Below are 12,871 nucleotides of genomic sequence, written 5' to 3'. Positions count from 1 at the left end.
CAAGTAGTTTGTAAAGCAGTTTCGCACGTTTCGTCATTGCTTGTCTTTTAAGTCTAGTGTGTGGGGTTTCACGTGAATCGTTTGTCTATGTAGAGCCCAAGATAGCGTAATTTGTAATTATTTTGTTGTTTTTTTTACGTCTTTAAAACACTAAATAATTTGCGCAATTTATTAATTGCAATGTAATTATGCTAATGTCAATGATTTTTCATGAAACAATTTTTATTATCCTTTACCAAGGGTGTGAGATTCAGAAGTTTTCCGATATCTAGAGAGGTTTTTCACAAAATTGGCGTGTGTGTTGAGTGGGCAATTGTACCACGGAAAAGCCGTGAAAAGTGCCAATTTCGTTGTTAGAGTATTGTTAATCTTTTTTCTTTTTTTGGTGACTGATAAGTACATTAATCCACTGGGATAAAAGTTGATTACCAATTTTAGTCATAATTGTTTATTTATATTTTTGTGCCAAGCTTTCGACCTAGAGACTAGATCATCTTCACAGGGCTTATACTTATTGATAATTATAATTTTTTGTTTTCATACAGTGTTACCAACCTTTTATTGTGAACAATGTAAAAAAAAACAAATTGTAGTTGTTGAAGCTCTGAAGAGGACCCAAGCTTCTACGCCGTAAGCTTTGCAAAAATAAAAATAAATAAACTCTCCAATTAAAATGCTATTTTAGTTAAACAGTTATAATTCTAAAAGTAGCGTAATATTTACTCTGTGATGTCTAACCAAAATTCCCAACATGATAGTATATCAGGACACCGGAAGTGTTTCTATATAGCATGAATAGTTAATCACGTAAGTTAGAAAAGATCATACTTCCTTCAGCCATCACTATCAGTTTCAGTAACTTTATAGGAAAAATTCTGGAATAAAAGAAAATTTAATTATGTAAATTGTGATAAGAGGGAAAACAGAATCTGTATGCACGTCTGTTCATGGCTGATTTTATTTTTTTATTATTAGAAAAACATTGAAAAGTTATTTCCCATGATCGATAGGCAAAGAACTGTTATACTGATACCTACCGATATCTGTTGCGCTTCATTGAACTGTATTACTAAGTATCGATTGTAGTTATCGATATCTCTGTTTACTGACCTATTTATAATAACTTTCTCCTCTTACTCCCCCTATGAAATACGGTTTATTGTAATCAGACAGATTTTTAGATGTTGAATTTCGAACAGTAACTCAAGTATTGAATTACGTAATTCGAAATCAAGCCAATCGGATTGGCCAGTTTTTTGAATAAATTTTCCAGTTTTCTTGAAAAAGATTCCAAAGAATTTTCTGCCAAATTTTATCAAAATAGGCCCTAGTTATTAGTAATAATAATTTTTGGAGGGGCCTTTACATAAATAGGGCTAACTCCTCTCCCATTCAATGTACAGCGTCAAAACCCCCAAAAAGCACCTCTACATGAAATTCCGAACCGAATGACACCTCATTCAAGAAAATCGGTTTGCGCGTTTAGGCGCTACGTTGTTTACCAAAAAAGGTAACAACAAGAAGAAGAAGAACAAGACCAATTTCTGAAAAAGCCGTTTTTGCCCCATTTTCAGTAACTTTTTTCTCGAAATCTATGAGATCTGAGTTGTTGCAAAAAAAAATACAGTTATAAAGGAGGATTTGTCCTACATTATAAAGAAAATTGGGGTATTTTATCTTTTATAGAAAAAGAGAAAAAAATTGTCAAAGTTGGGTGTTTTTCAACGTTACGCTTTTTCGTGCAGTTTTTGACGATCAACCCTTATACAACTGTCTTACCGGAAACAGTTTTAATATCTAATACATAAAACGTCAATTACAGGCATTTTTAGGAGAGTATAATGTAATTATATATTTAATACGTAATTAGAATATACTGTAAATATATTGTTGATCAAAAATTTTAATTGGTGAACATTTTTTTTAAGAGTTTTTTGATAGAGCTGTTGTGGACTCTGAACTCTATGTTATTATAATTTATAGTGAACTAGTAAGTTCAGTTGTAATAAAGAGCTCACCCCTACTGGTGCTTCTAATTTAACTTACCTCTCCCCACACAACAAGAGCTGCTAGCTCTCAATTTTTAGGGCACCATTTTTTTGTTTTAATACAAAAAAATCTGAGCTCAATTGCGTGAATATCTGAGCTCATTGGGCCAGTAGCTTTATTCAGCGCGCCTAACCGGTTTCCGGTCTATTTTCTTCGATACAAACAGATTCGGACAATGAGTTGTAAGAAGCTCTTTAAAAAAAATATATATAAGAGCCAGCAACTGGATTTGAACCGTATGAGCATCCAGTATGCTAACAGCTGTTTCAAAAAATGAACCTTAGATAATATTGAAGCAAAAGCAAACTTTCGGTTATAATTTCGAGGATTGCTACAGCAGTAAGTTTGTCTGTTAGCTATATAAATATTTTTTCCTGTAACCTGTTCTACTAGTTGGGGAAAAAAACCATCGATTTTTGTCCTATTGATCGATCACGTCCTACGTACTTGGAAATCCCCGGTTTTCAATCACCGACTATGTGACATATAGAAAGTGCAAAAGCCAGAAACAGACTTTGATCGACCGATAATTCAGTGAATAGTAAATTTAGCCGACGGATTGACAGGTCTCTGTTGGCATTCAACTTGTATTTAATGGACTAGTGGTGTCTACACATTATTTAGTAGGTTTGTCAGGAAAATGTGTTTTCCATTTCCACGGCTAATCGTATTTTTCTTCTTTTTTTTTATTACATACGAGGTAACAACAATCGAGTTGAACTTTTTCTTTTTTTGCTTTTTAATCGATAATTATAGCGATTCTAATGAAAATGAAGAGTTGTTTCTTAGGAAATAGTCTACTAAAATTACTCTTTTTCCACTTCAGCAGAATTCATTATTATTTCAGCCACGGTGAATTTCTTCAAATATTTCTTTAAAGTTTTTCCAAGAACCGAGGGGAAATTCCGGCAGCATGCCACGTTCACTCTTTGGCGGAGCTCCTGTTTTCTTCTTCAAACAGCAATTCTCTTCGTTGGTACAGATCTAGGTGCGCTATCTTCGGCTCTTTATAGACAAACGACTTACGTGGAACGCACGAACAAAACTTGAAAGACAAGCAATGACAAAACGTGCGAAACTGCTTTTTAGACTACTTGGATGACGCTCCTAATAGCCTACAGGATTTAAACGAAGTAAAGTAAGTAGTTGTAAAGTAATCGCCTATTTTTTCAGGCGGGCAACTACCAATTAAGTGTCGTGGACGGAGGCGACTAGCAAACATACTTTACTACAAAATTCCTCATATTAACACATTAAATAAAAAGCAAGGCCTAGACTAGTACCGCAATACATCTTAGCTTTGCGGGTCTAGCCTATAACCGCCTAACATACTTTACTATAAATTCCTCATATTAACACATTAAATAAAATCCAAGGCCTAGACTAGTACCGCAATACATCCTAGCTTTGCGGGTCTAGCCTAAAACCGCTCGGCTACCGTGGCGCCTAGAACTCAAACGATTAATTTACAATTATCAAACATATTGTGGGGCTTTGATGCTATACGTTCTTTGGAAGAGAAGTTAGCCCCATATATGTAAAGCCCCCCTCATTAATTATTATCACTAATCAATCTTAGACCAATTTTGATGAAAATGTGATAAGATGCAAGGGTTAGGGCTTTTCTACGTTACGTAACCGTTCTGCTCTTGTACTTAGTGAGAAGAAGGGGAAACATTGTGATTTAAAACTAGGCCTCCTAAACTGCGAAAACTTTTAGCCGCCATTATCTCATAAATCAATACGTCGTCATCATCATCATGGGCGCTACAACTAGTTGCTGAGTCCTGGCCTCCTCAATCAGTCTCGTCCATGATTGTCTCTCTTGTGCAGCCGTCCTCCAATTAGCTACCCGCAAAATGGCTCGACAATCTTCACTAACGCAGTCCTCCCATCGTAGCCTGGGCCTGCCTACCCGCCTAACTCTATCAGGTCGCGCCAGCATCAACTTCTTAGGCAGTGCATCATTGTTCATTCTGGCCACATGTCCTGCCCATCTAAGCCGACCCAACTTGATCCATTTAACAATATCTATCTCCTTGTAGAGGGTGGCTAACTCTGCGTTCGTCCGCCTTCTCCATTCGCCATCGTCGGAACGAACTGGTCCGTAGATGCGTCGGAGAATTTTGCGCTCGAACACTAACAATTTGTTCTCATCCGCTCTGGTGAGACACCAGCTTCTGAGCAGTAGGTAAGGACGAGACGGATTATAGTTTTGTAGAGTAGGCATTTAGTCTTCCTGGAAGCAAAGCGGGTACCTAACTGCCGTTTTAGGCCGAAATATAATATAATATAATAATAATCAATAAGGCGCCACGGTAGCCGAGCGGGTTAAGAGACGAGACCTGCAAAGCTAATATGCATTGTGGTACTGGGTTCGATTCCCGGTCTTTAGGCCTTGGATTTTATTTAATGGTTAAATGAGAAATAGTAAAGTACGTTTGCTATTCGCCTCCGTCCACGATACCTAGTAAATGGTAGTTGGACGCTAAGCCCCACCTGAATAAATAGGCGATTACTTTACTTTACTTTTTTTTAATAATAATCAATACGTCGTAAATGTTCATATTTTTCTTGTATACCGGAAGTGATATATTCTACGATTGTACACGTTTTCATGAGGAACTGACGTACAGGAACTGCTCTGCACCACATAAACCACATACTAGCTCCCCACTTCTACAACATCCTCTTTAGATTTACATTGCTTCACACTCATGTTTACATATTGCACAATCTGAAACGTGCTGACCAAAGTATTTCTTGTACGTACGTACGTACAGTGCAGTACACTTAGGAGTATGATGTTACAAAACTCCGTTCAAGTTGATGAGAGAAGAAGATCTACTGTTCGTAATCTATAGATAGCATATTATATATTAACGTGGTCAGCATATTTACAAAGTTTACTATTTATCTGTTATCCTGTATGGCAACGCTCACACCCCCACCTTCTAACAACTGCACGTTCTACTGTTCAGTGATTCATCATTTTGTACAGTTTGTTGTGTTTAAAAGACAAGTACTTCTTTTGATTTTTTTTAAACATTCGTGTGTCTGTCAGTTTGTTCGCATCTTCGAGAACGTTAAAGAGTTTATGATAATCTTTTTCATGTACGAGTATATCGCGTGAAAAAAGTTTTGTGGATTTCTTTGTGCAATTTAATGTAGTTTGAAAAGATTTTTCAAGTCCAGCTTAATGAACAGCTTTATTCTAAAACTTGGTAAGCCTTTTTTCATCATATTCTATAGAATTCCATTTTGTAACACCTGTACTTTGCTCTACATTGTTTACTTTCCATCCATCTTAAGACTGGCTGTGTGTCAGTCTAAACTTAAGATTAATGCTCTTTTATATAAAGAAACAATTTGAGAAATAGTTTTTTTTTTTTTTAAATTTTTTGCATCCGCTTACACGAGGTGTGGCTATTAAATAACGAGACTGATGCTGCTACAGAAGAACTATGCATGCGCCAAATCTTAACGACCGACAGCTGTGCAGCGTAAAACCTCCTTCTCTTTCGATTGCAGCGTCTCTCGTGTTTTTGTAGAGAAATCTGTCTGACCGGAACCGTCGTTTGTGTAAGAGGTGTTAGTTTCGTTTTGCCGAAAACATCGATACTACACATGTAGTAGAGCAACGAATTGGCGTGAAATTTCACATGAACCTTCGTGAAACCGCTACTGAAACTTATCCTTTATTAAAAGAAGTTTATGGTGATGAATGTTAATCACGTTTGCGAGTTTTTGAGTGGTTCAAGCGTTTCCAAGATGGCCTAGAAGACGACGGAGATGATGACCGCCCGGGTCGCCCTTCCACGTCCAAAACGGATGAAAATATGGATTATAATTAATCAACATTACTACCGTGAGGTGCTTGCTTAACTTCGTGAAAGAGTAAGGAAAAAACGACCCGATTTGTGAAAGAACAAGTCACGGGGTTCTCCATCAAGACAACGCGCCGGCTCACACTGCATTGTTTGTCTAGTCTAGCCAAGTACAACATCCCAGTTTTTGGGCCGTCCGCCTTATTCGCCTGAACTGGCCCCATGTGACTTTAGATCGGTTCCCCAAAGTCATATCTGCATTTTAAAAGGAACACGATTTCGGTCCGTTGAAGCTGTGAAAGAAAAAGCGGCACGCTTCATGCACGGAGCTCACAGAAAAAGACTTCCAGCACTGTTTCGAACAATGGTAAATTCGCATGGAGCGTTGTAGGGATAGGGGAGGGGTGTATATTGTAGGTGATAATATAACTAAATATGTATAAATTTAAAATAAAATGTTTTACAACAATAGTCTCCGTTATTTAATAGCCACACCTCGTATTGTGACTATTTTGTTGCTGTCTTTGATAACAACAGATGAAATGTTGGATAAAACTCACGTGATCGGCTAAGCTGAGGTGATTCTAAGAGTAATCACAGTTTTCTCCAAACTTAATGAGAAGAAAAACAAGATATGACTAAGAGGAAAATTTTATTACAAAAATTGAAAATCCAAGCATTTAAAAAAGGGTTTTCATAACACTCCGTGCAGAACTATCTTGACAGAATTTTGTAGACAAGAAGACATAGTTTCCGTAGTGGAGGGAGGTGGCATGTGCTAGTCGCTAGACAACTCATGCTGGTCATGTAAGACCTTGAATTTTCGATCGTTAGACAGCAGACTGAGATCGCAATTGGACTAGTCGAGTAAATTCCGTTCACTAGAGGTTATCATTAATTTAATTAAATATTAAACCCAATTAACTATACTAAACTCAAGATTTAATGTACCCAATAAATTAGCCATTCGTCTACCATCGAATTAATCAAATTATTTCTTACGATAGAATTCGTGAAGGTTAGATTTATTTCTTTTTCCAACTATTTTCTTATATCAGTAAGAAAATGTGATGGTAATGATGTAAATTGTTCGTGAAGAGCAAAAGGAGAGAAACTACCCAGTGATAGCGATGATCTTCAGATTGCAAGGAAGTCGCGGAGTCATCGGCGATTCAGTCGGCAAGGAGGATTGTTAGGGATGTCAGAGGAGGCGAGAGACAGTACGAGAGGATTAGAGCTAGTCTAGAGAGTAGTATGGAATTTTTGGTATTTAGTTTTGGCGCGTTGGTCTGTGAAGGGAATGTTGAGGTCGTTGTGAAGAGTGAGGTTAGTTACCGTAGAAAGGAGCGTCAACTATCTGTCGGAGTACTAGTTTTGATCGAAATGTCCTGAACTGTCCGTATGTTTTGCAGGTTTTGCTGAACCCCACATTTCTAGTCCGTAAGTCCACTTAGGTTTGAGAATAGTATCACATCATATCATAGTATAGTTCTATGGGCACTTTGTCGTCCAAGAAATTTCTCATGGTTAGGGTTAACTTAAGTTTCTTTACTGTATTTGCTGAAATAAATAAATTGAAAGTTTATTTTTATGTTGAATAGATTTTTTTTAAAATTTATTTCGTTATTTACAATCTGTATATATGTACGTATATACAATAAGTAAATAGGGAGAATAAAGGATAAATGGATGCGTGAAAGGCAGGAGGAAAGAAACTGCCCAGCGGTGGCACTCTCTACAGGATATCCTGTATAGTTCATATATCCTGAATAGATAAATCTAAAATATATTACTTTTGGTAATCTTATTTTTTGTACATAAATATCATTTAGTGCGTGGCAAAATTTGCAACCTTGAACAAGTTTCGTTTCGCATAAAATTGCGACAATAAAAGCGGAAACTTGCGGGGTAAAAAGTTAATTAATGATGCAGAGATATTGGATAAAATCAGCTTCACTTATTAGGATCGTATTTAGGGAGAAGTGGATTAGCTCAGAAAGGTTGGCGTCCCTTGACGGGGAGTACCTAGTCTTCTTTAACATAAAGCACACTTATACTGGACACCCTTACACGCACACAACTCAAACATGACCCAGCAGAGGGTAGACCCTGGAATGGAAAAGGAAGTGATAATGGAATCAAGAATTTTGCTCAACTTTTTGAGTAACTTCCGGCAAAACCTTAATTTCAAACTAACAACAATGAAAGGAAGAAATAAACGTTTTGCAGTGAAGTAGTTGATGAACCGGAACCTAGATCCAGATCGTTCTCTGCAGGCTTATTTTTATCGCTCTTATAAACGTTTTCATGGGTTACTTGATTTAAGCTCTTGTAAAAAGTACGCTTCAACAGTTTATTTAGTGTTTAGCTGAAATTTACCGTCCTCACTTTTTGTTTTACTTCCTGTCGAACCTAGTAACACGAAGTACTGTAACGTAAAAATTTTCAAAATTGAATTTACCGGAAATACATCCGGTAATACATTTCGGTTTCGTTGAACACTTAATGAAACCACCCAGCAAAAAGGTTTTCAGACCTGACCTTGATTGAAACTTGCTAAGCTAACTACCGAAATTACAATCAGTACATTAAATTTTATTCAATGTACGAAACACCCTTAAAGAAAAATTAGTTTTTGCGAATATACAGGGTGTTCATTTTAAGACGGCTCAAATGCATTTCATGCTTAAACAGTTGATCTGAGCGAAAAATGGTAGAGGAAAAATTTGTTGCCCGTTACCTCTAGTTTTAGAATATGTGACTTGATTTTAGATTCCTGCCCGCATACGAGGCTGACGCGCGACCAAACGTGAGGGTTTGCAGTTGACCCCCATTTTCATATACACAGTTTTAAAGAGTATAAAAAGTAATGAAAGAAACCGGAAACCGCAATTCGATATTTTCAAAATTAAAGGTGCTAGGCCATTTCAAAATCTGCTATTTATTAATCATATTTCAATTTTCCAACTTGTTATCAAAGAGAAAGAAGAGCACGCGATAGGTCATTTTTATGTATTTTTTCATCTCCTTTCTACTAAAAATATTGCCAAGGCAGTAAAGCTAGTACATTTCTTAATATCGGGAAATAAGTCGTTTTCCGAGTGATTTTTCTAAGAAAAATCAAATGTTAAGAGCTTTAGATGTTCTCAAGCATACACAAAGCGGCTAAAAATTAATTTTACATCTGTTAAATCGGTAGATTTGCGTTTAATTACCAAAAAAATTGGAAACCTCCTGCCACATATTTAAGTGATCAATATCTTTTAATTAAAGGATTGAACTTATTCCTTAATTTATCAAAGCAAGTACTGTGCCTTCAAAGGTGCCTCGCAAGCCAGGTTAGCCAGGAGGTTATCAACTGCTCTCTGTATCTGTGGAGGCACCTTTGAAGGCACAGAACATGCTTCTGTGATTTGTATTCCTAATATATCACAAAGAAATTTGAAAATTTTAAATTTCGTTCATTTGACATAAATTTAGTAAAACAATTTAGGCGTCCTGTCCAATACAAATTCTCCATTTTCCAAAAATTTTGGCATACAGCTGCCATTGATTTTATTCTTTTCTTGTAAAAATTTGTGAAAAATAAGTATAAGATTTTGAAAAATGCGAATCCCGGAAATATAGAAGATATATAATAGAGACACACTTGTGAGGAACCCGGGTTCATACAAATCTGGAATTGTAGGAATACTTAAGCGGTACTTTAATGCTGATTCAACAGTGGCTCCATTGTAAGCCAAGCTCTACAAGCGTTTGTATCCTGAATTTTTGGGAGGTAAAAATTTTAACTGTAACCAATTTTCCTCTCTGACTGCGGTCCCTTAATGGGAGCAGGAACCCCTTTAGTCATGGCAATAATGCCCATTATAATACCCTACGGGATTTATGTTTCTGATCTTTAGACCAAAACTACTAAATCAGACAATGACAATGCATACACGTCGAACGCAGGGCAAAACAACCAAAAGTTTACAACGTCATAATATAGTCACTTGCAAGCGACTTTTTCTGCAATCTCTAGAGGCTAACAGATTACAAACAGAGTATTCTGTGCTCATTCAAAAATCTTGCACCGCTTCACGTATGCATTGCTTCAGTTAACTAGAGAAACGCAAGAGCTTTTACAAGGAAGAAAAGAGAGCTTTGAATTCTCTGTGCAAAATGAAATCATGCTCGTACTGAGGTCTGAACAACTAGACTAGGATATTATAATAACTGGGTTCTTTGAGAGACCCTGGTTTTTCCGGGTAGTTGAAAAAAATGTTGCTCTTTGGTTATCAAGAAAGTAAAAAGAGATCTTTCTCTGTTTTGTTTTTTTCTATAAGTGCTCCGGAAATTGGTTTTCATTATGGCGTCACAGTCACAGTTCTTCCTTTTGGAATCCGGAAGAGAAATTAATATGACCCATTATTCATTATTCGGCAATGGAGGAAACCTTTCTCTTACTCAAAACCCCTTCAGGCACCTTCCACTAAACCCTAAAGAAAGCAACAATAAGCCCTAGTTGCTCTGTTTCAGAAATCCTGGCCATCCTTTGATTTATACAAGATGCCGGGCAAAGAGGTTAACAGGAAAATGGGGGTTAACAAGTTCCTGCGAGACAGGGGGACAGTGAGAGTTAATACTGCTGTAGTTTATGTAGCCAATCTCTTCTAAGTTGTTCTAAGGAAGTACTGAGCCACTAAGCTTATACTCCACTGAGTTCAACATTCAAATCATCAAGTGGGCTCAAGCGATTTCCATCTGAAAATCCACTTTTTTTTTCGAAAGAGACAAACATAGTGTTCCATAGTGCATGACAAAAAAGGTCCAGAAGACTGTAAAGAATTCTTTTGTGCATCCGCAAATATGAGGAAATTAACTCTGTTGTTACTCTAGTGTTTAAAGAATCATAAAAAGTTGGCACAACTTCTCACATGGATCTTCTTCCACCTCCATATTCTGATACAATCTTTACTACCTTGGGACGGTTGCCAAATCAATTTATATACAGTAACTTCCCACACAAACTATACACTGCCATCTAAATATATAATCGCTAAACTAGAAGAATACCTGCATCAATTTTTTCTATACTCGACGCCATCTATTTGAAATATTGAATTAACCATAATATCGACTTTTATTTATGGGTCGTTTACAAAAGGATTCCAAAATAAATATATGAATCGATTTATGTACTGTTTAAATATATGTCGATAGATAGAATTAGTGATTATACTTATTTCCGCTCTTTCTCTTATTAATTTAAAAAAAAAAAATGCGTGAATATGAAATTAGAAATTAGATTCTAAAGCGGGGTTCGAATCCGGCTGTAGGCCCCCTTAAATTTTCTCTCGCTTGGAGCTTCTCACGAATTTGTTGCCTATAACGAGAGAACACTGCCCGTAGGCGGTCATTGCCGTGACGAAAAGCTATGGACGTCAATGATATCAGATTTGTGACGCGCTTTAAATGGAAAAAAAGTCCTCCTATCATCTTGAACCAAACTCCTGTACCAACTGTGGACAAAGTACGCTACCTTGGACTGCACCTAGAAGCAAACGGTTGACATGGAATCCCCCGATACTAGACTGAAAAGACAAGAAACTAACCAACACTACAAAACTTCTCGCCAGACTATTTGACAAACGTTCGAAACTTAACCTACATAACAAAAGACTCTTATATCTACTGTTACTGCGACCTATTTGGTCATACGGCATCGAAGTATGGGTATCGACTAAGCGTTCCAACTCAGTACGCCTCTAGGCATTACAGTCAAAAAAATACTTCGTAAACTTCTTAACGCTCCGTTCTATGTATCTAACCTCACACTATCCAAAATGACTTCAAAATCTCCCTTTTCATTACAGATCTTGCTAACACTCGTTTTCATTCAAATTTCATTCCTCTACAGCAGCTCATCCTAACCCTCTCATAGAACACCTATCTTCTTCCGCCATTACCAGAGTAATCCTCTAAAGAGATTGAAGAGAAGATGGCCTCGTGATCTTCTCTTATCGTGAGAGTAAAGCCCGTTACTGGAGTGGCCACCACTGGGTGCCTTCTCCACTCATGATTTCCTTTTATTTCTTTTCTCTTTCACCGTATTTGCTTGTTGCAACAACTGTTGCAGTGGTAAATTGCAATAAAAGATTTTAAAAAAAATGTTCACAGTAAGTGCCACTACGTATACTGTATAATAGTAGAGTATATCTACCGGTCTCTTGACAGTGTTCTCTCGTTACAGGCAGTGATGACATCCTAAATTTTTAGGAAACGGTTCCATAAAGACGAAGTGATATCTAGGAAGCTATTCTTTACTTTTTTAAGAGTTGAAAACAAATCACTTGCCTAGCCTCACTTTGCTGTAAAAATACCATTTCTTCACACAACAAATCATTTGATTTAGAAGCGCTAATGACCTCGGTCATCCAAAAAAAAAATCTTATTACCAAAATACCGTTTCAAAACCACTGACATTTGTAGTTCAAATTTTTTTGAAAAGAGATGATTGGACAGGGTTCTCTAATTTCTGACTTTAGCCAAAATTTTTACTAAAATCAAAGTGAAAAAACATGACGTCAAACCGAGACCAAATTAAAAAAAGTTATTCTTTGTAACCAAATCTCTCGATCAAGAGCGAAAAATAAATAATAAGTCGAAAACAGAGCTAAGGGATATTTCTTTCCCTTTTTTTTTTTTTCGATCCAATGAACTTTCGCCCCTAACTCACAAACTATCCCTGCAGGGTATACTATTGCAAGCACAGATTGTACGGCTTCCCCACATAGGCAGTCTACAAAACATGGCGGCACGATTCAAAACAGAAGTCTCAAGAGTAGTAATTCATTTATTTATTTTTGTAATAACCGGTTCCCTAAAAAAAGCAGTTCGCGCGAACCGATAGGTTGCTATCACTGGTTACAGGCAACACTTTCCAACCACCAAATATATATAGGTTTACAACTTTTAGCGAACAATAAATATTGAAGTTAATATTATTTAGG

The 12,871-nt window shown here is 36.8% G+C and overlaps 2 protein-coding genes across 3 annotated transcripts in view; one reads left to right on the top strand and one right to left on the bottom strand.

Annotated features, from left to right (window-relative positions):
* Positions 1-12,871, top strand: part of Hs3st-A (Heparan sulfate 3-O sulfotransferase-A) — a 265,750-nt gene that overhangs the window by 70,480 nt on the left and 182,399 nt on the right. The window contains exon 1 of one of the 2 annotated variants that reach the window (XM_074126724.1): positions 4,836-5,273. The exons of the other annotated variant lie outside the window; for it this stretch is intronic. The gene's annotated coding sequence lies outside the window, so the exon portion shown is untranslated. Of the gene's footprint in view, positions 1-4,835; positions 5,274-12,871 lie in introns of those variants that run through there. 2 annotated transcript variants of the gene reach the window in all.
* LOC141452211 (uncharacterized) lies at positions 3,788-4,279 on the bottom strand. The gene has a single exon (XM_074124138.1). The coding sequence runs from the start codon at positions 4,277-4,279 to the stop codon at positions 3,788-3,790; it is 492 nt and encodes a 163-aa protein (XP_073980239.1).

The sequence above is a fragment of the Rhodnius prolixus genome, unplaced genomic scaffold (assembly GCF_049639745.1).
Source record: "Rhodnius prolixus isolate KJV_2025 unplaced genomic scaffold, Rpr scaffold_3, whole genome shotgun sequence".
Taxonomy (NCBI): Eukaryota; Metazoa; Arthropoda; class Insecta; order Hemiptera; family Reduviidae; genus Rhodnius; species Rhodnius prolixus.
This window is presented reverse-complemented; position numbering and strand designations above follow the sequence as displayed.